Genomic DNA, 24,972 nt, shown 5'->3' with positions numbered 1-24,972 from the left:
AGGAATAAACATCATTTTCCTGAACATGACATGGGACACACGTGCATGCCATACGCAGGATGAAAGAGTTGTTGGTGCATTTAAGCACCATACAGTCTGTAAACTGATCCCTCAATAGCATGGCTACAGTGACTCCAAGACATGGAGGCCAAAATCCATCTGCAATCTGATACATTCACATTCAAATGAGGTTTACTCTTGAAAAAAAAAAAAGAAATGAAATAAAAAAAACAAAAACAAATGCTAACATTGGGAAATGTCATATAAAATGAACTACTGCTGTCACCTGAAATGAAACACTCACTGCCGATTGTGACTGACTGTTAGCCTCTTCTTGTCACACGGGAGAAACGAAGCTAACACATGTCGCTGAGGAGAGAGAAAAACTGCAAAAGAACATCTTTTTCACACATTTTGTGAAACATTAGTGTTCACAGATAAGGTTATAAAAGGTAGTTTCTTAACTGTGGAGAAAGTGCTAGAGATCTGTCATCATGAGTCTGTTCTCAGGAGGCGGGGCTTTACATTTTATACAAAACATAGCTTCTTTCATGCATCTCAACATGACTGAGACCAGAAAACTTTATATTCCCAAAGGTTAAAACACTTTAACACTCCACAGTCCGTCTGCGGGCTGTCAGAGTGTGAAATACTCAGAGTGCCGATGTACACAACTGCTATATTTAAATTTATACTCATGCTATACTTTGTTGAAAAGCTAAGAGTCTTGTGATTCAACTGGTGCAAAACATTTGAAGATACAATCACAACAGCAGGTATCATCAATGCCAACAACAAACAAACAACCATAGGCAGAGTCCAGAATCCACTAAAATATTTAGTCCAAAATAATCAACCCGAAAGCTGTTTTCACCATTTCCAAGTAGCTGGCAGACATGCTAATCTTCCACGTTTCCTCATATCACCACGTCAGCATGAACTGCATAGGTGATATGTTATGTACTCTGACCTTTCAGTTCACACCTCACGTGACCAATTAGTATCTTCCATTTGACCTCCACAGTCAACAACAGTAAAAGTGCAGATGTCGTTCTCTTCTTTAGTACAAAAATCGAGCCACCTTTTAACGACTTTGCAGATGACTGGTGCTTTGTATAGCCACTGAAACTCACTGAAAACGAGGATATGCTGCTTCAGTGGGTAATTTACAGCCAAATCAAGGAATTCAGTGCAAAGAGTATGATAAATATAGTAAAAGTCCTTAATATAAAGATATATAGCTAAAAATCAGTGTATAGTACCCAAAATATGAGTCTAGATGGTCTAAAAATGCATTATTTACCCAATATTAGTAAAATATAATAAAAAACCTTTTTTCGGAGAATGCCTACACATACCATTAGAAAAACATTCTTAAAGTATAAATTTTCTGTGCTATTGTTGACAGTGTTTATTGAACTTGGACTAAGGTAAGGCTTCATGCTGTGGACCCATTGTGTCCAGTTAATAAGGCCCAGATATAGCCATCTGCAGACATCTATTTGCACAATAACATGCAGGTGGAACTAAAAACCTTCTACTTTAGTGTGTTCAAACATCTACTACTCAAAGCCTGTAGCACTTCTGCAGTAATTCTGACTGTCAGGGATAAAACTTCAGACTGTTTCCTTTCAAAAGAAACCAAAACCATTCACATGTTCCAAATGGCTCAAGAACAGCTTTCAGTTTACTTTGGGTTCACGATGCCTTGGATAGGCCAATTTTACAGGAATAAGAAGGGGTTTATGAGTTCTACTAGACTGAAGTATGTTTGAAAAAGAAATAGAAATGACTTGTGTACACTGCATATTTGTAAATTGGACAATCCACTATCTCTCACTTTTTAGTGTACCACGGCATCTTTAAAGGGTGTAATTTAATTGTCTCTAATATGTAGCCTGGCTGATATCAATATAAAACTATTTAGCATGCAGTAAAACTAATATCTGACTGCTGCAGCACAGAACTGTGCTTCCGGGTAGCGGAAAATTATGAATCAGCCAAATGATCAACACATTTCACATGAGCTCACGGATAGGCTTGCAGAGCTTTGCTGCCACTGTCATTATTTGTGTTTAGAAGGCAATTCTGGAGGTGCTGAAATGAAAAAGAGAGATTATGTGGCTGAGTGCACACACCCTGCCTATGAATCATAGGAGAAAGACTGTGCTGTTTAATCGATGACACGGGCCAGGCATTCATTTACTAAGTTGCTCATTTGGGGAGCGAGTTTAAATAGTTTTGCTCCGAGCTGTTCAGGAAAATGCAGTGCAAGTGTAATGTGAAATGAGAGCGGTGGCAGGGGGCATCCCCATACCGGCCCGCAAGGTACCTTATCTGGGGATCACAGTTTCACTGCAGTTGAATCTTTCACACGAAACCTTTGCTGAAAATTGCTCCATGTTAAACACACAGACCTGCTTTCACACGTACTAGATGGCTTCAGTGAAGCATAGCTGCTGCTGCTGTAATTGCATTTTATATAATCACGAAGCACACTCTAGGCAATCACCAAGGAGCAGATAATCGAAAGTTGCCCCCCCCCGGCCATATCCGGGCCACAGTGACGTGGAACTTTATGATGCTTTTAGTGACACATGCAAAAACATAAAGGTGATGCGTCAGTGTCTTTGACTCAGGAATACATCATGGGTGTGTGAAGCCCTGGTGACCAGACAAATGAAATTAACTTCACAACACCTGGAGCATCATGTTGAACCCAACTGAATGTAAAGAGCAAGTGCTTCTGCTTTTGATGCATCATTTTCTTTAAAATAAAAAAAATAAAAATAAAACATGATTAGAAGTTAACAGTGCGACAGCTAATAGAAAAGCTATTACAGAAAAATGATCCAGCTACATAAGTCACTTGGTTTCCACTTGTCAGCCTTGAACTAGTTGTGAATGTACACGTGGTACAAGTCTACATGGAACATGAAAATATATGAGAAAATACTGAGATGTCCTGGTGGACAGCATCCACCCAGAAGGCTGTCAATGGCTTCTCTCAAAAAGAACCATAAGGGACAGAGAGTCAACAGGGTCCTCTTTGTTAAGCACTGTGGGTGTTTCACATTGACTTCCGATGCATTCCTATGCTTATACAGTACATACTAATTGTTAAGGCATTAGTAGCATTTAAATTTGACCATGTTTTCTGCTGTCGTCATATATTATATCAAAACATAGCATATTATGGTGCAGTCCTCCACACTGATGCATTATTTGACATCAAACAGAATACCATGCTTGATGTTAATGTGTTATAGTAAGAAGGAACAGGTTATGCATAGAACTGTTGCAACACTATTTAATGACATGGGTAATTTGCAGTCCTTAAAATGTGTCGTGATGCATACTGTAGCAGCAGCTTCTTAACACAGCCATGTGTTGCAGCGGGACTTTTTGTGCGGTCTATCTGTCTATTTGCACTCATCAATGCGGCCTGACGAATACAATGCATTGCGCTGATGGCCCAGGCAGTAGCATCTCACTTCCAATGTGGATCAATGGCCATCGCCGTGAGACACAGACACCATTCTATTTGGGATGATAGCTTGGGGAAAAACAAGATGGGCAAGGTAATACAAAACAGAAATACGCTGGACAGTCATACCCAGGCACTGTCATGGGAATAACATCTAAATTGATTTCTGCACCATGCTCATGTTAACATTCCATTCTAGCAGCAGGGTTTGCTAGACTGGCTACTTAGATAAAGGGAGGTGTTCTGCTCTTCTGCGTGCTTGTGTGTCTGTATGCTTGTTGCTAGGTTATGGTGATTTGCTAAACAGTGTAGGCTGCTGTGAGTTATATGCATTTAGGGCCTGAATAGCACATTATGGTAATTCAGATTAAATTCTGGTGTGATAGCCTCAACAAGACTTGGAAAATGACTTCAGGTCACACACAACTGTCTCTATGCAAGGAATACTTGCTTGTGTTCTTGGCACTGTGGAGAGTGCAAGCATGGCACTTAGATTTCACCTGCCTAAGTGAAATGATAGTGTTGAATCTAAATGAGGCATGCTTGGCCCTCCAGGGTGGCTCTGTCTCCTCCTGGTCCAAAGAGTGTGTCCTTCACAATCCCTGCTGCCCTTGTGCTTCCCATTTGCATACCAGGGAACGCAGCAGCTCATTGGCTGAGGGTGGAATTGGGAAAAGTGGCTGCATCCTGCACCCATTAGACGATCACCTTTACCATTAACCCAGAAAAAAGGCTCTGCTGAGAGCTTTTTCTAACTCCTCTGCATCAGTGAGCTAATATGCCATTAATGAATTTATACGTAGATTAAAGACACAGGTAGTGCAATGCAACACCGCTATTTAAAGCAACCTTAAGGACATGTCATTTTGTGTTGAGTTTGGCAGCCCCTGTGGACAAAAACAGACAACGGACAAAAAATCTTATTTCATGTGGCTGGTTTTTTGTTTTTGAGTATTTTTCTAAATATAGCTGTTTGCAGGATGCAGAGCAATGAGGTATAATATCTATTTGTAGCTACGTAAGATTAACAACCGTAAAATGATGATGGTGAAACAAAGTAAACTTTGTTTTAGTACACCTAGCACTACAATGAGCAGATTCATTTGTTTGGTAATTTTGTTGTGAAAGCTAAAGTTTTCAACGTTCTCTGTATTGCACCTGTCTAAGAGCAAAAGGGCCAATTCAGGATCGGTTTTGCATTCATCACCTCTCAAGTGGTGTCTGGCATGAGATGGAATATACAATTTTTCCAAATCTTACATTATTTAGATTTAAAACTGCGTCGTCTCAAGGCATTGTCCATTTTCTGTTCTAGATTTCTGAACTGTGTTAAAAATGAATAAGTGTACTGTGGGTTTGCAGTGTTTTTAATGATGTAAATGCAAATCTAAGGTTTTTATGAATTTCTGTGGTTATGGTTTGATGCTCGCTGTTGTGTGGTATGTTTTAATGACAGAGGACAGTGATCCGGTTTCAAAGGCCACAGAATGGTGAAGACTTTTAGTGAGAAGTCCTTGAGGAGTGAGGGGTGTAATGCAGATGAGACAGAGCCGCGAAATGAATGGCTACAAATACGGTTAAGATGAATGCCTCATCTTAACAGTTTTTGAGTGAAAAAGGTGAGAGTTTAAATTCATTAAACTTTGTAGAATTATGTGAGCTCCATAGCGTTTTGGTCATTTTTTTTTCTTTTCTTTACAAGTAGAAAAAAGCCAGATACACTTGACGAGTGAAATTGCTAAATCCCAAGGCGTGTCATGTGAGACTCATCAGTCGTCAGATAAAATGTGAACTGCAGGTGTACTGCGGTAAAACCTGTTCTACAGATTTATGCTTAGATTTATATTGAAAGTGTTATTAAACAGGACTATTGGTTAAAACCTCACGTTTCAGAATAACTCATGCAGGTAACTTAACAGTGAGAGAAAGAGATATTGAATGAACCCAGTGACATGGCAAAACTTTCCACACAGTGTGTAGGCAAGACAAATGCTGTAGTTTTCCCTTCCACCGTCCAAACTTTAAGTTCACAGCAGCGCACTGTGTGTGGGCAGGGTTGGACCGACCGCACGGTGCTTTGTCTCTGGCAGGCAGGCCAAGCTGCTGATGTGAACTCTCCATACAAACTTGGACAGACAACATGAAGTTTCATCTGACCTCCATAAAAAAATAAAAAAATAAAAATACATATTTTCCTGCTTATTAAAAACATAACTGCTGCACATAACACATTTGGTAATACTAATAGGAGAAAATATTTTTCCAGCTTGCTCTAATTCCAGATAGATAGATAGATAGATAGATAGATAGATAGATAGATAGATAGATAGATAGATAGATAGATAGACAGAGACCCACCCACCAGAAAACAAAAAAACTTGATGATGTAATGCAATGCAACAGTAGAGGTGTTTTTTGTTACATTGGATTGCGTTGCACTGGGGATTTTACTCCGTGGTCAGCCAGTATATGTGGAAACAGACACTCACGTGTCCTTCTTAGTTTTCAGACGTGAAATCCAAAATTTTCACGTGTAAGTGCTTTCTAAGCCTGCAAGGTGTGCTCTGTGTCCTCATTCAGCAGCAGACTGTTCGCCCTGTCTACGGTGACCACAGAGGCTTCTGCACCCCCTGTGTTCCACCATGAAAAGGTCATGAAAATGAACGACTGGGAACATGTTCCTGCACATTTCTGTATTTCTTTTGTACATAATGTGTGAGATGTGTAGTTGGAGGGTGGAAAAAAGATAGCACACTTGCATGCTCCCCTCAGGCTCAGAACAATGTATTAGTTCCTTTCTCTACCTGTACCCTCTCTTTTCCAAATCCAGCTCCCGGTCATTCAGTCTCAAGTGGCAAACAATTGAGAGCCTGTGTTCTGACGTCTGTCCAGCTGTGTGGAGACGCTGCTATGAAAAATGCTCTCTGTTTAATGGGGAGGTGTGACGTTTGAAATCTCCCAGGAAGGCTGGTCTGGGACGACGCCGGCGCCCCTGGTCAGGCCCGGTTGCTACACTTTGGGCTGAAACATGAGGGGAAATAAGGCGAGGAAAACGGCAAAGCAGCAGATAAATAAATTGCCATTATGGCAGCTGCTGACAATCATAAACTGGCAAGTCATTTCGCTGACAAGTGTATTGGTGGTTGGCGGGCATGGCGCAGTGTCATGGGACTATGACAGTGATGTATTGTGTACCCATCAGACTGCGTGTTCATTTGTTATAAACAAAGCCATTGCAGCAGGGCACTGGTGTGTTTCACTATGTGTTGTTTGCTGTTTGGTTTTACAGACTGTACAATAAAATACGGTTGTTTCGTACAAACATTTTGATCTTTTATGATGATGTAGTCTCGAAAAGGATCACACCCTCTTCATCACTGACTGCCTATAATGACATTTCCTCTTTCTTCTGCCCAGGGATGAAAATGTTTATTCAACAACTGACTGTAACACAAGACTGTCTGACATCATCACTTTTCATGGCAAAATAGACCTCGGGTAATAATGCCTGAAGTCGCTGAACAGCCAGCATCGAGACTTTAAGTTTTAGTGCCACTAATGGTTTTACGCTCTTAGTTGTCCAGCTCCAGTGGATGTTCATTGTAAAGGCGACACTCACAGTGACTCATGCCCATAATGACTATAATTATAGGCCGCAAAGCCCCCACAGGTAGAGTGTGCACCCTTTCCACAAATTATAGGTTGCTATGCAATATTATTAAAGAATATGAGTGTGATAAAGTGCAAAGGCAGGAAGTGGTGTCAAAGAGGATTAGAGGCTCCTGGTGAAAACTCCTAAAAGCGGCCGAGCATTTAACTCCCACGCAGGGCGAAAGTTTGTGTTTTACTTGAGATACCCTTGGAAGTTACTACTGCAAGTTTTCTAAACAACACTGTCCGGTGTCTTCTGCGCACGTCTTGGCTGTATGAAAAAGGTTGTCCTTGCTGTCAGGCGTTGATTAGCCGTCGAGCGTGATGTGGACATGGCTGTCTCTGTGTCTCGGTGGGAGGTCGGCAGGACTTGATGGATGTCTCTCTCCTGAGATTGCGCAGCACCGCGGAGAGGGAGGAGGACCCGGCCCCTGTTATCTATTCATGCTGTGTTCCTTTCTGCTCTGCCTAAAATGGAGCAGGACCTCCCTCCACAGCACGACTCCATCATTTCTGGATGGAGCTAAGGAGTGCATAAAAGAGAATGAGAAAAAGCACTTCTTCCATTTCTGATCCCCAAGCACCTTTTAAGCAAAAATCCACTTAGAACTTGCATAAGTAGGGAGGGAGAAATCCCTTGATTTTGAACACAAGCACTGAATTTGAGGATAATCTTCACAGTGTGCCGTCGCGGGATGTCTGTCTCACAGACTCTTGGTACCCCCTCTAAAAATACACACAGCAGCGTGGCAAAACAGACAAATGCACACAAACACTCAGATGTACTCATTTACAGCAGCAGAAAAAAAAAACACCCAGAGACACTTTTCGTACACAAACTCTTTCCCTGACTCATTTCCTTTCGCGTAAGCTCAAGAAGACTGCAGGACAGTGAATCCTATTAGATATGAGAAAACAAAGAAGGCAACGGCTCATTGAGGAGGAAAAAACACGCTCTCGCTCTCTCTCCCTTTGCATATTCCTTCATGATTCTGGCAAGACCAGTGGGAGATTGATGTGTCTGTCTTTTTCATACCTTCTGTGACTGCTCAGCGAGGCGCCGGGCTCCATGAAACTAGCCAAATTCCTAAATGATGAATGTACACTAGTGCGTCCGCTGGGAGAAGAAAAGAATCTCATACCAGCCAAGAGAAGAGGCTGATATTGAAAATCATCTGGAATTTTGCCTGGCACGATATTGGAAATCTTTATTCTAATTGCGTGAATGAATTGAATGTGCTGTTCTGATAAATCCTCTCTGCCACCGAGGGAATTGTACAAATGAAGCATCACAGATTCGTTTGCGTGTTCGCTGCATGTGTGTGTGTGTGTGTGTGTGTGTGCTCCTCTGCCCGTGAGTCATTTTCACATTGCCTTGTGCAGTTGTTGATTGCTTGTTTAGTCAAGCAAAAATCTTCACAGTGTTAACATATCATATAAATCAAACTCTGACAAGATCCTCCACCCACATATTACAACATATCAAATTGTCACAAGAGGAACATTTTTCAAAGTATCGGTCGCAATACCAAGGAATGAGAGACAGCATATCAGTATAGAAAACCGCTTTTATTTCTCATAAGGCTGTCCTGTAATGTACTTTTATCTACTGGGGGATAACTGTATGTTTCTCCAGTGTGACTAATACTTTCTCACTGTCATTTTGAATAAATCATCTCTCTCTGGTGCGTGTGAGAGGGAGATCTACACAAGAAACACAGTCAACCATGACTAACTGTCCGATTATGGTCCGAGTCTTCCTGCCGCTGCTCCATGTCCCTGCTGTATCAGAGTGGAAAGCTCAGGGGTCGTTGTTAGTGCTGCTGTCTTTTGTGAGGCAGTTCTATACAGTGTTTTCCTCATCTTTACAGAAACTACAAGCATTTTCTGGCCTAACCAAGAACGTTGCTGAAAGACATAAGTGACCGATACTTATTTTTATGCCTCTGTCGAGGCTTTTCCCAATGCAAGGGTGTCCTGCAAAGCAGTCCTATACACACAGCAGCCTGTTGGGACAACAGCCTCTGGACAAGTATTATATTCAGTGGCTGATCAATATTCCACCAGGTGGCTAATAGAGTCTTAAATATACTGCGTTATTCAGCTTCTTGGATCTGTCATCTTACATGTTATGTATTTATATACACAAATTATCTTACATACAAAGAATAGAAGTGCTCATGAATTTACACCGGGCATGCCCTCCAATAAAAGTCAAAATGTCCATCATGAAGAATGAAGGTGAGGCCATGATGGACTCTAAAGCCTCTCAAAGATTCTTCCTTAACTTATTAAAGGCTGCGATCCGTGTCCGTCGTTGAAAATCCAATGTTTGTCCACCGAAATCTCCCCCGTGCGGTCACAGCAGGGCTGTCCTGCAGGGGCAGCGGGTCAAATACAAATGCCTTCCACACAAAAATAAAAGGATATCAAGATAATTTCCCTTCTTGTGGCCCCAGTTCCGTTTTTTTATGCTCAGGTCCATGTGAGCTCCTCATCCGGTTTACCTTCAAGCAGGGCGAATGTCTATCAAATAATGTTTTAACAACCTCTAAATAGCCCCTGCTAAGCTGTTTCAGTTTTTGAGGGGGTATACAGAGTGAGGAAAACAGAGAGCGAGGAGGTCGGAAACTGACCGCAGCTGTGTGGAAGAGGAGAGTCACCAACATGGGGCTCATTGATCAAACAGGGGATTAGTCTGGTTTCAAATCCTTGGCACCACACGAGCAAAGCTGTTTTATCTGGGTGGATATCCTTTCTGTGGTCCCAGGTAATCCAGTCAGTAGCCGTGGATGTAATAGTTTTAGTCCGTTCGGTGGGAAGGGAGAGGGGAGATGAGGGGAAGAGCCTGGCACGCAGCCCTGCAATGGGAGCTCTCTGTTAGGTCCTGGGATGAATCTGCAACACAGAGGAGGAAGAGGAGAGGAGAGAAAACACACATACACTTAGATAGAACAAAGGCATACAAGTGTGCGAGGATTAGACCCAGAGGAATTGCTCCGTTCGCGTGTTTCAAAAACAAGGGGAGTCTTTTGAACTGTGGAGGCTTTGTACAGCCCCGTCTCACCTCCTGGTTCCCGCTGCTACTAAAAACAGACAGCTTATGAGTGGAGACAGCGCTGGAAATGGAGGTGTGTTTGGCTTTTATAGGTATACCTGGATATATCAGCACTAAAAAACAACCCTGGTGTGTTTCCATGCTGTGTATGTCTGCTTCACAAATTGACTCTCTGGCATATTTTTTACTTTATCTCAGACCACTTTAGCCACATCCCCTACACCCCCAGCTTTGCACCTTCACACCAAGCCAGCCAATCAGAGCTGAGGATTTTCCTCCCACCAAAGAAAATGTCTTTGGCATTGCTAAATGGGATCAGGGCACCCGCTGTGGAGTCTGAGCTGCCTCTCCGTGACTCTGGTTCAGGGACTCTTATTCAGCCCTCAGTTGCAGACCTGTACACGTTTCAGTGGTACATTGTGCAACCTTGAGACTGCTATTGAATGTCCTGCTTTTCAGCATCCTGCTCAACCTGAAGCTCAATAAAAACTGTGTGCACGATGTCTGAAGCAGCTGAGTTCCTTGCCCTCTTATGACTGTCTGCGCAACAAAAGCATGTTTTCCAGAATATTTCTATACCTCACTTTCATCACATTTTCCAGTTATTTTACAGCTTCAAGATTGTGCCGTGCAGAAACCTGAAGTCCCCTGCATGCTGTGGGACCAATTAGAAATCCCATAATCCTGTTCAACTAAGAAATACAGCCATGACATTTCCAGCAGGCTTGGCAGGTGGTAGCCAGGTGTGTGGACTTGATTGTGGAGAGCGCTGCTTGGGACTCTGCGAGCTGGAGCACTTCGAGAGTCTCAGAGCTCCAGTGTGTCGGACAAAGCCAAATGATTTCATTAAACATTTTCTGAGGAGAGGATTGTGTGCACCTGTATTCACCTACCGTAATGTGTATTATTTTGAGATCATCAGAGGAGGGGACTCTCAGGCTTTATGTGTTTGGTTTAATTTAGCATGAGCTTTGAGTATGTCTGAAAACACAGTTATATCATGACAGCGTTTGATTTCACAGAATAATTTGATTCACTGTCAAAAGTCTTAATTTTAGCAAGGCATTTAGGTCAAAACCCAGTTTCTTTGCAAAACTCTGACAATGGGGTGAAACTGTTTCACCACTTTTTAATGAAACTTGACTTCTTGAATCAAGAGTCATTTGCAGCTCTGCCTTTTCACCTTCATCAAGGTGGGTGGATGTATTTAGTTCTGTCAGTTAGCCACAAGGCCCCTAAGCTAGCATCTAAAAACCTTGTAAAAGATGTCAAAGAATAAATGAGTAAAGTTAGATCATGTGTCAAGGAGCAGCATTATTTTTTGGTTTAGACCCAGGTCCAGGTGCGGATCAGGGAAGGACAAGAGCTTCTGCACTTACTTGAATTTAAATGAAAATATCTGGGACATGTGTCCTCTAATTGTCTATAATTGTTTGTATTTTGATCCCTTTCTGGCTGCATCTCACCTATTTAGGTATTGTGCCGCAGCTGTCCCTCTAAATAGCTTCAAAGCCTCAGACTGAACATGTTGATACCTGCTCCAGGTGTTGTCACACTGTCTTTCTCTGTACAGCTTTGGTCCTTTTCCCCCCATGATCCTGAAACACAGTAATCCTGTGGGCTCATCTGTCCAACATTTGCATCTGTATCATCTACTGTGCGATGACATATCAAAAATGTTGGAGCAGAGTCTGACCTCTGGCAGAACAAGAGCAGTAACAGGTTACACATTACGGCTCACTCTCCTTCTCAGACAAAATCCACCAGAGGTTTGTTAGCGGGAGAACAGGGGTGGTATGCAAATGCTGTCATTTCAACCCATATGCATGTGTGTGTGTGTGTGTGGCTAAAAGTGTCCTCTGTTCTTTTTTGTCCTCTGTCTCTTCAAATGAACAGTGCAGCAGGTAGCAGCGGATTGCTCAAGGATTTCCTGCCTATCCCATCTTTGCTGGCAACTAAGCCGTCTGCATTCTAATTTGCTGGCCACATTAAATTGCAATTTACTCAGACTTCAGTTAGTAAAAGGAGCCAAGGACAATTGCCTTAGCGAAAGAATTTAGTGCAAACACAGCCTACCCTTTCCCCCTTTCTCGTTTAGTGCAGAACAAATCAATCATGCCAGCTGAGAAACCTCTTCAAACAGCACTAAAGAGCACCCTCTAAAAACAGAAGACTCCAGACAACAAAATACATCAAGATCCATTTAATGTGACATTGACAATGGAAAAAGCAAAGAAAAAAAGATATAAATTAATCAGTAGCACTTGGAATGAACTCCTCCACCTGAAACCTGTATCAAAATGTCATAAGGATGACAATCTGGCCATTCTTGACAGCTTGGACTGCATCTGTCTGCTTTCAACCTCGTACGTTTTACAGTATTTTATAATTGATCCCAATTGGAACGCTGTTTATCGTTTGTGCATGGCTTCATGTTTGTCTTCATGATGACATTATGCAGGACTGAAGGAGGAGGAGAAGTGTTGTCAAGCACAGAGGTGGAACAGATGATTTCTCGGTGAGGTTGAACTGTATGTGGCATGGCCGCTTGGAGTTCATTTTGATCGACTGCAGAGAGCGGTCTCAGGATTTGACAAATCAGATGGTGATGCATCTGCTGGCAGGTCACTTTTGCTCTGAAACTGTCTCACAGATGGGCTACATCCTGTCACAGTGTGTTATTTTGCTTGAAAAAGTGCCCTCCGCTCCTTTTAATAAGAGGCATGCGAGCCTCTGAACAGCACGTAAATCATGTTGGACTAGTTGGAGGGGACACACGCTGTAAAGTGTGAAAGACGGTGGTGTATCCACTTCAGTTCAATGATTAGCACTCACTAACCTGAACAATTACATACTCCATAGAGGACATGCTGTGGCCCTATACAGTTAAAGCAACTCCTGCACATGAGTGGTTATGCTATAGTGTGCAATCACTAAAAAGTCATTAAAATTCATTGAATGTCCGCTGAGGGTTGTATTGCGTATGTATGACACTCGTGCCTGATGCTGATGACAAGTTCATATCCAGCCTAGCAAACTAACAGTGAGGATATCAAATGAATGAAGCTGAATGAAGTCTTTTCACTATCATCAAAAGCAGGAGAGAAGAACGAGTGGGAGCAAAGATGTTTTCATTACAGCCCCTCTCATTCTGCCTGTCTCTCTTAAGGTGTATAATTGTTTGGAGGGAGCAGAAATGGATTGATCTGTTTAGCGAGTGGAGCGGGTAATGCAGATCTATGGTGGGCGAGTGTTTTGGAAGGTGCTCCCCCTCCTCGCTCTCACTGTGACTTCCACAAACAAAAGGGCCTGACTTGTCTGCTGCTACAGAACAGGCAATGAAGGGCTCCCTCTCTGAAAGACATAAAGAAAGAAAAGAAGAAACATGGACGTCAGGCACTGGCGTTGCTTGGCTTCTTACTGTTCATGCCAATTTTGATGAAAGATGGTGATGAAGTCTGTGTGCGGGTGGACGACGTGTGCGCGTGTGCCGGCCTCATCGCGTCTCGCTGACACTTTTCAGAGCAAAATGAAAACCTGCAGGTGAAATAAAATGGCTGTGAATTCAACAAAAAAGAAAAAAAAAGAAACGAAAAAACAATGCCGTGTTGTGGGCTTGCTGGCTTGTTAGAGCCCAAATACAAATGAGGCAATTTGGCCTGAGAGGCAGGTGAATGAGGAATGTTGATTAAAAAAGAGAGCAGAGTGCAGGATAAAAGGCCTTTCATGTAGCCTGTGGGCTATGCTGTGTGCTGATAGCTGCTTCAACAAGACCCTCAGAGGTGGATCAGGGTATCAAGTGGCCTCTGATAAGAAGCCACACGACGGAAAAGGGAAGAGGCTTTGCCCGGGGGTCTCGTGCACACACGTGAGCGTAAACACACAGACACAGACATATCAAACACATCAAACATGGGCCTTCATACACGACTAGGAGCGCACACAGAGAGGAGCAAGTAGCATGTCACAGATTAGTGACTAATGGGATTGGCAGACCAGTGTAAGCACTGTAATCAAACCCACACAGCGGCTGATAGCAAAAACAGGACATGGAACAAAGGAGGCGATGAAAGGAAGAGGGACTGATCCTGCCATTACACACTGTTCACAGGCAGCAGGGCTCTGCTCCGGGGTGGACCTGGCTCTGTGTGCCTGTGTGTTACTACAGTACGCCATGATTGTGCTGCTGCAGTGTTTTAGCATTTTTACCCATCTATGCACGGACTGACACGTTTTAGGGATGTGCGTGCCATCGTTTAAATGAAAATGCAGCAACTTCCATTTTATTTGAGCGTGCACTGGCTGTGCCGGGTGATAAATATTTACAGTGGGTGGCGGTGCGTTCAGTATTTGTGTCACGCCTGCCTAATCATGCACAGCATGTAAACACACACTTGATTATTTCGCACTGAATATTTGGGTTAATGAGAAGTCATTGAACATGAGTTGGTCCCACTCCTGCCGCCCGACACTCAAGTGCATTACAGTGATGTGAGAGAGAGAGACGGGAAAACAAAAACAAACAACAGCTTGAGAGAAAGACTAACCTTTACAGAAGCAAGAATGCAGCTCAATTTCTGTTGACGCATCCTCTGCATTTTGCTTCCGGAAGCTAAAAAGGGGAGTATGGCTGGGTGTTCTGCAAAGAGAGGGTCAAGAAAAAAGGACACGTGTGTATTGGGTAGAAAAGCAGCTTCAGGCCTGACCTTTTGGCCCTCTTCTCTTACGGTTTTGATAATATGAGACCAAAGCCATTTTACTCATAGATATATGTATTAATGGTGGTTCTCCATCGGTGTGCAGAAATGTACAATCTTGATTAATGTATTTAAAGAGAATAATTTCTTTAAAGTTACATAAAGACACTCATGATTTTAAGTACTTATTTCAAATTGTGCAAAGGGCTGAACTGAGAATTAGAGATGCATTCTTTAGAGGTAACCAAGCACTAAACCTTACCTTGACAGGATGGCAAGACCCCATTCCATCAACTTCTTTCTGAACATTTTGGGCCTGTGGTGGCTGTGAAGGGCCCCAGTGAAAGCTTTATGTCTGTCTGCTGGCATATAAATCTGCGGAACAACCTTGGGAAGCCCCGTGTGGTCTAACCTTCACTGGCTGTTGCCTCATTCCCCACCATCGCATTAGTCTCTGCTTCTATTCAAAGTCATTGTCACCAAGCAGTAAGAGGAGACGAAGGTTTGCTGATCGCGAGCAGGTGGGGGGGCGAGTCAATTAAATGAATACAAATCGGGTGATCAACCTGTCACAGAGAGCTGGACTGCTGGCTTCGAGGACTTAACTCCCTTCATTATTTTTGCATGCCGCATTCGCAGTCGGTTTACGGAGCCGAAAGGCGGCGGAGAAGCAGAGTGGCCGTTAACTTTATCTCTGAGAGGAGTGTGGCCTGAGGCAGAGCCCACCTGTTTGTTTACTGCCTGCTTTATGTTTCTTCTTTACTACTACGGGCCCTTAGATAGGTTGCTTACACCAAACAGAATCCACCTTGTTATACAGAGGGCACAGATGTGCTGCGCTTTCTGTATTCTCAATAAAGTGTGATTTGTGTACATCCTTTTTACCTGCAGCTTTGACACCACGCATGTTTGACTGTTTAATGACAGCAGATTAATTGAAAATGAAGCAGGCAGTTGGCAGAGACGCTTAAAGCATTTAATCAAAGTTTTCAAACACGGCTCCTTGTTAGTTCTGCTGATTTCCTCCACCCTGGCATTTGGGTGTATACTGTATACGAACGGTGTCAGCGTGCTGGTGTGTACGTATGTATATGGGTGCAAGCGTGTGTATGCCCGGGTTAAAGATGCATATACAGTACATACAGAACCGGAATATGAATGAGCTGTACTTGTGCGTGTGCAGCTGTGCATTGCGAATGCGGGTCTGTGCATGCAGGTGCATTACATTTGTGCTTAAGTGTGTGTGAATGTGTGTGAGGTCTCACTCTTGTGGTCTTGATTTTGTTCCCAGACGAGCACATCCATCCAGAGTTGTCAGGCAGAGTCTTACACTCTTCTCCCTCCAGACACGGCTCCATCTCACACCACCATTTCCCAATTACAATGGACGCTGGGGGAGGTGAGCACAGATACACAGCGAAAACAAGTTAGTTTATCACTCGGGCACATGTGTACACACACATTTACATATGCATGCACCCGAAACAGATGCCAACGCAAATGTTTGTAATACTGACAAAAAAGAAAGAAGTGGAAGAAGGAGAATGTAAAGAAAAGCACTGAATTCAGCAGATAAAAATAGAAAAAAGCAGTTAGGGGGCGTAATTATAAAATAACCTTAAATGAGTGTTAAAAGTAAAAGAATTAATAACATGCAACTAATAAAGAACGATCCAAAAAGTGGAACATATGCAGAAACCTCCCACGCAAACACATTTTGTGCACATATTCTACACAGGCGCACTTGTATATGTGCACATGCACAAAAGCACCCACACATTTTATTACGAGCAACTCCAGGGGAACATCCAGCCGACTCCCTAAATGAATGTTTTTCCTCCTCTCCGGCCTCAGAGCAATTGTATCGTTGCTGCTTGGGTACTTTTGCTGTTGACAATAATGTCTTATACCAACAGAAATTAATCATTATTTTGTTTTGATATAGCTACATTGCATGTAGGGGAGCAATCTCATTTTTAATCAAAACTAATTGCCTCTCATTAACATCGACTGAATTCTTCCTCCAGCTATCTGACAAAAACAAATATGTTTTCATCCTCCCATCAAGATCTCCCTCCCTCCTTTCCTCTGTCTCTGCACATGTCTGTGTGTGTCTGTGTGTGTGTGGTGTGCATCTGAAAAAATCTGATGTTTTACATGTCAGATGATAATAATAAAAAAAACACCTCTTATGAAGTGATTTGTCCCTTTAGATATCTTCAGTACATCATGTAAAAGGTCTACATATAAATAGACTTTGGTTATCTAATTAACTTCCCGCAGTCCATATGTTCAATTAATCACATGAGAAAATGTGCCTCCACGCTCTTCCACATCTCTACACAGCAGATGTATTTGAGATGAACACCTGCATTACTTCTAGCATTATTTACATCAAACAAACTGAAAATCACTGCAGCGAAATTATTTTATCTCTCATATTTCACTTCCTGAACCTTTCGGGCGTTCGTTCTCTTTGTGAAATCCAGGTGTCTGGCAGTGGGATCTGTTTGAATTAAATCACAGCACAAACATCTGAACCATTCTTTCAAAGTCAAGCTCTGATTCATTTATTAACCATGATGTGTGAAGAACTTTTTTGTTTTTCACAGTCCTCCGTATGAGGTTTCTGACAGCGAATGTGACGTGACAAAAGTTTTAAGCGGGTTTTCAGACGAGCCGCCACCGTCTCCTCAGCGTGTAGCGTGTTTTCTCAGAGCAGCCTCTTTCCTTTTATCGTGCTGACACAGAGAGAAATGTGAAGGTCAGATGACTGGGTGAATGCAGTGAGTTAAACCAGTATCATTTCATTTTCCAAACCCATGTTTTGAACCATTTGGAAAAATAGTATTTCCCCTCCAGCCTGTGTTGCCAAGGTTACAGGCCAACCGCCAATCAATTGTGAGTATGAGCAACATGCCGTCTCCAACTGATGGAGGAAGTGCAGTCCCTCACAGCACAGAGCGTGCCGCCGTTCTGTGTGGACGGACACACACGCACACACGCACGCACACACCAGCAAATATATACCAGAAAGAGCCTGGGCCCAGAGTAACACCCCACTGCTGCTCAGTGAACTTGCCGCGTTTCCTGACTTTTCTCTCCATGAGCCCTGAGGATGCTCGACGCCAGAATCAGAGCATCCACTAACAGGCTGTGAACCTGCCCTTTGGCTCCCCCCATGGCTGTTTACCTCATCCACTAATTACCACATGTTGGGCCATCATCCACTGTGCTCCCTCTATCTTGCTTTTTCTCCCTCTGTCTTCATCCGTTGGCTAAATATCCATTTCACATCCTTAATCATGTTTACATTCAGCTGCATTTTAGGTGCATCACTATGCAGGAAGTCTTCGTTAAATGGCAAATTATGACGAGGCTTGTAGAGATGTGTTTAATCAGTTCTACTGAGCGATGATGATGTGCTGCCACTCTGTTTAGCCCTTGCTTCTCGCTACAGAGCGAGGGGGAATGGAGTTGTTTTTCATTATACCACCAACCGAGGAGGATTTATATTCAGCGATGTGAATGCAGAACCCACTTGCAATTGAAAATGGCGAAGTAATACCTGCAAAGCAAAAATCAATTCCTTCAAATAGAAGCCGAGAGAAAGCAGGAAAAGCGAGGGGATTAAAACGCTGCCTCACGTGAGCTGCTGAAACACGAGAGCCGGTTTGCATGAAAGGTGAATGATATTTACTGTACTTCACAGACCTAAATTCACCTCACCCTCTGTGCCCTGAAATGTGTGCGCACAAAGCATGGATAATTTATACAAGGGGATTCTAGAAAATGGCTGCATTGCATGAGCCTGTTCAGTTTTTCACTGTGTTTTCTTGCCTTTCTGTCTTTCCTGCCTATTTTTTATTTCTGCGACCAATATGAAATTCCTGTGCAGCGTTATCAATAGTCAATAGCCATTCAGTAGTCAACTCCTCGAGCTGGATTATTGATTTTTATTCTTTCTTTTGACCACCAACATGGTATTATGTTGCGTTCTGGCCATTGAAATAATATAATATGTGTTCCATGTTGTTAGCAGTGTTTTTGTCTGTGAGTTTTATTTAAACCAGCGGCTCATGTCAGCAGTACGGTCGCTCAGTAGTTAGTAACAATGTGTTGAATGAAATTGGACGAAAAACGATCTTGTGAACAAAGGACCTTTGTGTTTCCACTTGTGTTTCAAACCTTTTTGCCTTCTCCTTTCACCTTCTCTGTCTGTCTGCTTTATTCTCAGGTCTGTGGCATCGAAGGCTTCCCCTGAGATTCATGTTTTCTATGCTTATTTCTATTTTTCACTCAGGCTCTCTGCTGTATGTATAGAAAGCCTTTATGCATGAAAGGACCCTCTTGCACTCAGATTTTGCAGTATAAAAAACCTTTGTTAATGCACATCAAAGCCTGTGAGTGTGAGATAAGACATTAGAGCTATTTTATTACGCTTAAAGTAATAAAAAACTAATACTACTACTATACTACTACTATTACTACTACTACTACTACTACTAATAATAATGTGTTTTGCCAATTGTTACTTCACCTGGGTGTTTAACCTTCACTGTTCAGGATAATAGGAACAAAAGTCTGCTGGGGGGGAAAGTTTCAGGCGTGATTTTGGAGTCAGATGATGATTTTGTGACATATCTCACTGCGACTTAGACTAATGTGAAGTGGAAACTTGGAACCTTCAGTGCAGATTACACAGGAAATGGACTTTTCAGTGAAGCTGGAGACATCTTGTGTCAAGCAATTAAACTTTTGAAAGAGGAAATATTTGGATATACATCGAATGTGTTTTTTCAGCAAGCTGGAAGGAGAAGAATTTATGAAAAAAAAACACGTCATGCATTTTTACATGTCTTAAAATATGGATTTTTACATTCCTAAACTTAAGAAAGATAGCATGTCTTCATGGCTTTAAACACACTTTATAATTATTAAACTTATTCCAGAGTGCAGAGCAGATGATGTGGATAATCCACCATCTTTAAAAAATACACTTTTGCATAACCCTAATTAATATCTTGACAGCTTCCCATCTTGTACTAAAAGGAGAGTAAAACTTTAATGAGCAGTGACTATGAAATACATCTTATAAATATTCATGTTCAAATTTGATCTTTGCCTTGGAAATCTATTTCAGCTGGGACATGTGGAAGACAGCAGGTCCATTTAAGAAAACCCGGCAACACACTGTAAATGACATGTCTGGTCTGAGGGCCAGGAGGATAAAACACACACACACACACACACACACACACACACACACACTTCATGTCTGTGGCTGTAACCGGTCCAGGACATCTGGCTATGACCTTGACCACTGGAGAAGAGCCATGTCTGGGCCGGGATCCATGCATCACTCTCTGGTGACCACTGACCTCCAACAGTCGTTTTACTTTAACTACTCCCAGTGCAGCCGTCAGCATGGAGGGTATAACCTTTGTTCCAACATCAGCAAACTTTACTCCTCCTCTGTGTCTTCTGTGGAGAGCGAGAGGAGGGGGGGGGGGGGACTTCAATTCACCACTGACCCAACTCTCCCTCTTGGGCCGACTATTAATTTTCAAATCCATCTGTTTACAAGCTGAAACCCTTCAGTATGATTTAAAGCACCAGCACCAATTAACACGTTCCTCACATGTTACCACAGCGTAGCTGCTGCACACTGTCAAAGATGACAGATGGGCTTGGAATAATCAGCAAACAAGGACTGAAAGGGAGTTGGATTGTAGATGTTGGCCGTGTAGCAGGCTGGAGTCTTTAGCTTTGATGGACAAACAACCGAGATTGGGACTTGAATTGACTGAAAAACATGAAGCGGTGGACCTGTTACAAGTGCATCTGTCAGATCACTGGTGAGCGGGCTGTGTGATGGATTGAACTCGCTGACACGTCCCTGCCAGGTAGCAGAATGTTTGAACACCTTGACGGATGAGGAGGAGAATTGATTTCTGTCTGTGTCAAAATCTGAATACGTGTCTGTGCGCTTAACGAATAGTTAATGTTTGTGGTCTGCACAGCACTCCCTGGACTTAAATTAATCATAGCAAAACGATGCCTTTCCAGTGATGTCAGCTGGAGTGTCTGTTTTTCGGTGAGTCACTTAGATTAGTTGCCTCCAGTCGAGATCTGGGGCAGAAAGCAATTAGGCTTTAAATCCTTGTGCCAGTTACTTGGGTTAAATTTACAGTTTGGGGTGCAGGGTCGATGCTTCCTGATAACGGTAAACAGCCAGCTTCACTTCTTTTACACACACATTCAGGTCAATCCATCTCCACCAGAATGTCCTTCATCTCGTTGCCTTTACCTGATCACTTTGCCTCAGTGCTCTGCATGTGTGATGATTACTCAGTTATTACCCAAACAAAACAGCCAATCAATCAGTCATTCATTCAGATAATCATGCACAAAAAGAGATAGAGTGAACTACTTGCTAAAAAAAACACATTTCCATCTTAATGAGACAGAGGTATAAGTGCAAGCATGGCGAAACAGCAGTAAAGTATTGAAAGGGTCGCAGGAGCATGAGGCAAATGAAGCAAGTGTATAATTACAGCGGGACTGAGACTTGGACCCCTGAACCCGAGGTCGGCCTCACTGACTCATTATTCTGCATTAATCTTTGCCCCTATCAGAAGAGAAAACTGGGGTTTGATTAGCTATTCAGAAAATATCGCTTGGCCTTCTAATCACACGCTTTTTCTGAATTTTGGAATTTGTAATGGGCTCCCCGGCACCCGCAAGACTTGAAGAAGAATTCCTGTGTTCATTTGATTTAATTAAAGCCTGGATTTTGAATTCAAATTAATTCTTAGAAATGCCACAGAAAGGACTTCCTACTTTGCATGATCCCATATTCATTCAGGTAAAACAGCAACATCTATTTGGGTTGATGCAAAATACTGGCATGTGGAGTATGCATACATGCATATATATATATTCGTACATACATCGTGTCTGTGTGCATTTTGAGCTTCGGTAAGTGAGTGACTCTGTGCAAGCGGGGCTGTGTGAGTTAGTGTGTGTGTGTGAGTAGGTGTGTGCGTGCGTGCCTATTAATGGAAAAACAATGACTCCTTTTGTTGTGTAGTTATTTCCTTTCCTTTATGTGAGTACAAAAACAATTTCTGAAAATGTATCTCCCACACAGCTGACACAGATCTGCCTTAAGTTTCTTTACTTCTCTCTGAGCACAACCACGGAGTTGTTACTCCAGTGCTGAGAGCAGAGAGGAAATATGATGTTAACTTAAAAAGAGAGAAAGAGACAGAGAAAAAGAAAACTAAGGAGACCTTTCAGCTCCAGCTTAGGGTCAGATCCTCTCCTGGCGAGGTTAAAGGTGGAGTTTAATCACATCCTCAACAGTGTGAGAGCTCGGTGGGATGTGTGACAAAGTTGGAGGAGAAAACTAGCCTCACAATCATTATCTTCAACTTCCGCAAAGGCACAAACATCTTTTTTGACCCAGGAGGATTTCAGTTTCTTAGTATCTCCTTATCTCTGCATTGGTGTGTGTCCGTCAGTTAGAGAAAGGAGTTTTTTTTTCTGTTGTACAGTACAACGTGCTCCTTTTGCCCATACCCTCAGGCCGTATCTGCAGCAGGTTTGTCTCTGGCCAACCACATATGGTAGCAGATGGCTATTCAACAGTATGAGCCTTGAGAGAGGACTGTGAGGGGCAGAGGCTTTATAGTAGGAGGATGAGGAGTTCGATTGGCTGTTCTTGGGTGTCAGCAGTGTGAACTTCACTATCCATGCAAGCAAGCCATGAATAAACTCTCAAAAAACACATTTATTGACAAGATAGGATACCAATAAGGAAGCGTTTAGTTTGATATTCTTGCTGATGACAATGGTAGCCCTCCTCGTAATGAGACTATATGCTTTAAAGGCCGTGTCAAACTGCGTCTCGCTCTCGCACGCCAGTGATCCTCCGCTTGCCTCCGTTTGACCATTAATGTACGTGGAGGAACTGCAATGCTCCTTGTCCCTCCCCTCCAGTAGCATCCATGTGTCTCCCCCCTGGATGTATCTCAAATGTACCATGACAACCTGTCATGCTCAGCTATACGCGCCTGCAGCCAAACAGAAGGGTTCATTCCCCATCAGTGATCAGCAGCGAGCGGGCATCTGCGTGCGTCTTTCTTGCTACAGCAGCTACATGACAACACAAAGTGGTTGCATGTGTGTATATTAGGGTATCTGCATGCATGTGTTGAGTAAATGAGTTCATATGTATATGTGTGTGTGTGTGTCCATACCATGGCTGAAGGCTTACATGTCTCATGCACTGGGATAAAGGCAGTGGTGCAGTGATGAGCGGCTAATCTGAGTGCATGTGATGGGCCCGGCGAGGCTGGAGAGATACTGTATGAGTGCTTGACTTGTTAAAAGGGATGTTCTTCACTAAGAGCCTCGTTGCCCCTGACATAACTGGGACATAGTTCTCCTTGTCAAAGCTAATAATCAATTCCCACTACGGGGATAATCTGACAGCAGACCCCCACAGAGCGTGACACCTTCCGACGCAAGCTGTCGTCACATCCCCGTACATTAATAACAACCCAAACAGTTACCAATCGCTGCTCAAACAACCCCATGTGGCCCGTACTCACGAGGTGGTAAACAGTCGACAATGGGACTGATCTTCACTGTGTGCTTTGATGCTGCGGTTTGATGCTAATGACTGATAATACAGCACATCAGGGAGACTGCCTGTTTCTGCAAATTTGGCCAAAGATAAAGGAGCGCTCATTCCTCTAGGCTCCGTATGTGTGTCCAAACAAAACGACCTCTGAAGATGTATTTTTGATCTGTTCTATCAGAGCACTGGCTATTCTTCATACATTTAATTTAATTTATTTATTTATTTTTTGGCGAGAACATAACCTGCGTATGGTACAGTGGCGGCAGGTGTCCCCCAGGGGGTGGCGGGATGAGCTGAGCTGCAGCATCGTTCCTCATCTGGACGGAACATTAATAACGCCGGGACCTGGGGAGAAAGCTCCATCTGGGCCAGGCCGGTGTGCTGCTGAGGGGACCGACCACTGACTCCACGAGTCTCTAATCCCTCACGTAGTGCAACGGCAGCCTGCAGGACCCAGCTGACAAACACTTGCAACTTTCAGGTGTAGCTTTCCTAGATAATCAAAACCCTTGAACAGGGTGCCCCCCCAGCTCCTGTGTCCCTTTATTATTCACACTTAGAAAAAAAAGATCCTTTAATTAAATGGCGTGTTTGCAATGCGTGACACTTCCGACTACAAATGAGCTCTTATGAATAATCATACAATTATTTTGTCTGCCCTTCAGCCTTTATCCCGTGGTGGTTTCAGTGTTAAATAAAAAACAAACAGCTTGACTCACTTTCAAGCAGGTGAAAATTATCCAAGAGAGGAGGCGAAGGCCCCAAATAAAGGTAATAAAAATTATTAAGAGGTGAGGCCATCTTCACTCTTTAAGTGTGGCGCAGTGGTGCTCGATACTGAAGCCTGCTTCTCAGTGACTTGTCATTTCCATTTTTACCACCACTCTCTCTATAAGTGCGTGTTAATCAATACGCTAACAGCAAGGACTCTCTCACCGCGGGAGCCTGAAGCACAGAGGCATGAAGCGTTAACAGCATCTCCTACTTCTCCACCTCCATTCTCCAGAGTGTGCAATTCAGTTTTCTGCTTGTTAATTTGTATATCTTTGTACAATTTCTACCGCAAGCAAGTAAATGTCTGAGTCTGACGTTAAGGTTTTCAGGGACTGTATCAGGTCTGTCTAGGCCACGTTTAGTGAAAAAGACACAATCTGAATGAATATAAAAGGATTCCAAAGTCTCTTGTCTGCCTGGTGCAGACATCGTCTAGTTGTCTTTCTCTCCGTACAAGGACAACACGCTCGGTTAAAAAAGCTGCATCTCAAGGCCAGCTCTGTGAATGTTTCATTCAGGAGATGCCTCTAACCACAGGGTGAACATATGTTTCTTGAACAAAAATGTCTCAAGGACTAAAAATTCAGAGTTTTGGGTAATTTTTCAGCAAACCAAGAGAAAGCTCTTTAGTGTCATCTTTGGCTCATAGCTAATT

General features: G+C 42.9%; 1 protein-coding gene across 1 annotated transcript in view; it reads right to left on the bottom strand.

The window, feature by feature from the left end:
* Nucleotides 1-14,775: 14,775 nt before the first annotated feature.
* LOC121623035 (chemokine-like protein TAFA-1) overlaps nt 14,776-24,972 on the bottom strand; it is a 98,593-nt gene continuing 88,396 nt past the window's right edge. Inside the window, exons 4-5 of the mRNA XM_041960160.1 lie at nt 16,159-16,283; nt 14,776-14,835 (exon numbers count right to left, since the gene is read on the bottom strand). Coding sequence (XP_041816094.1) covers nt 14,809-14,835; nt 16,159-16,283 — 152 coding nt within the window. The 3' untranslated portion in view covers nt 14,776-14,808. The remainder of the gene's footprint in view (nt 14,836-16,158; nt 16,284-24,972) is intronic.

The sequence above is a fragment of the Chelmon rostratus genome, chromosome 2, assembly GCF_017976325.1.
Source record: "Chelmon rostratus isolate fCheRos1 chromosome 2, fCheRos1.pri, whole genome shotgun sequence".
Taxonomy (NCBI): domain Eukaryota; kingdom Metazoa; phylum Chordata; class Actinopteri; order Chaetodontiformes; family Chaetodontidae; genus Chelmon; species Chelmon rostratus.
The sequence above is the reverse complement of the archived record's forward strand: the minus strand, read 5'-3'. Positions and strand labels throughout refer to the sequence as shown.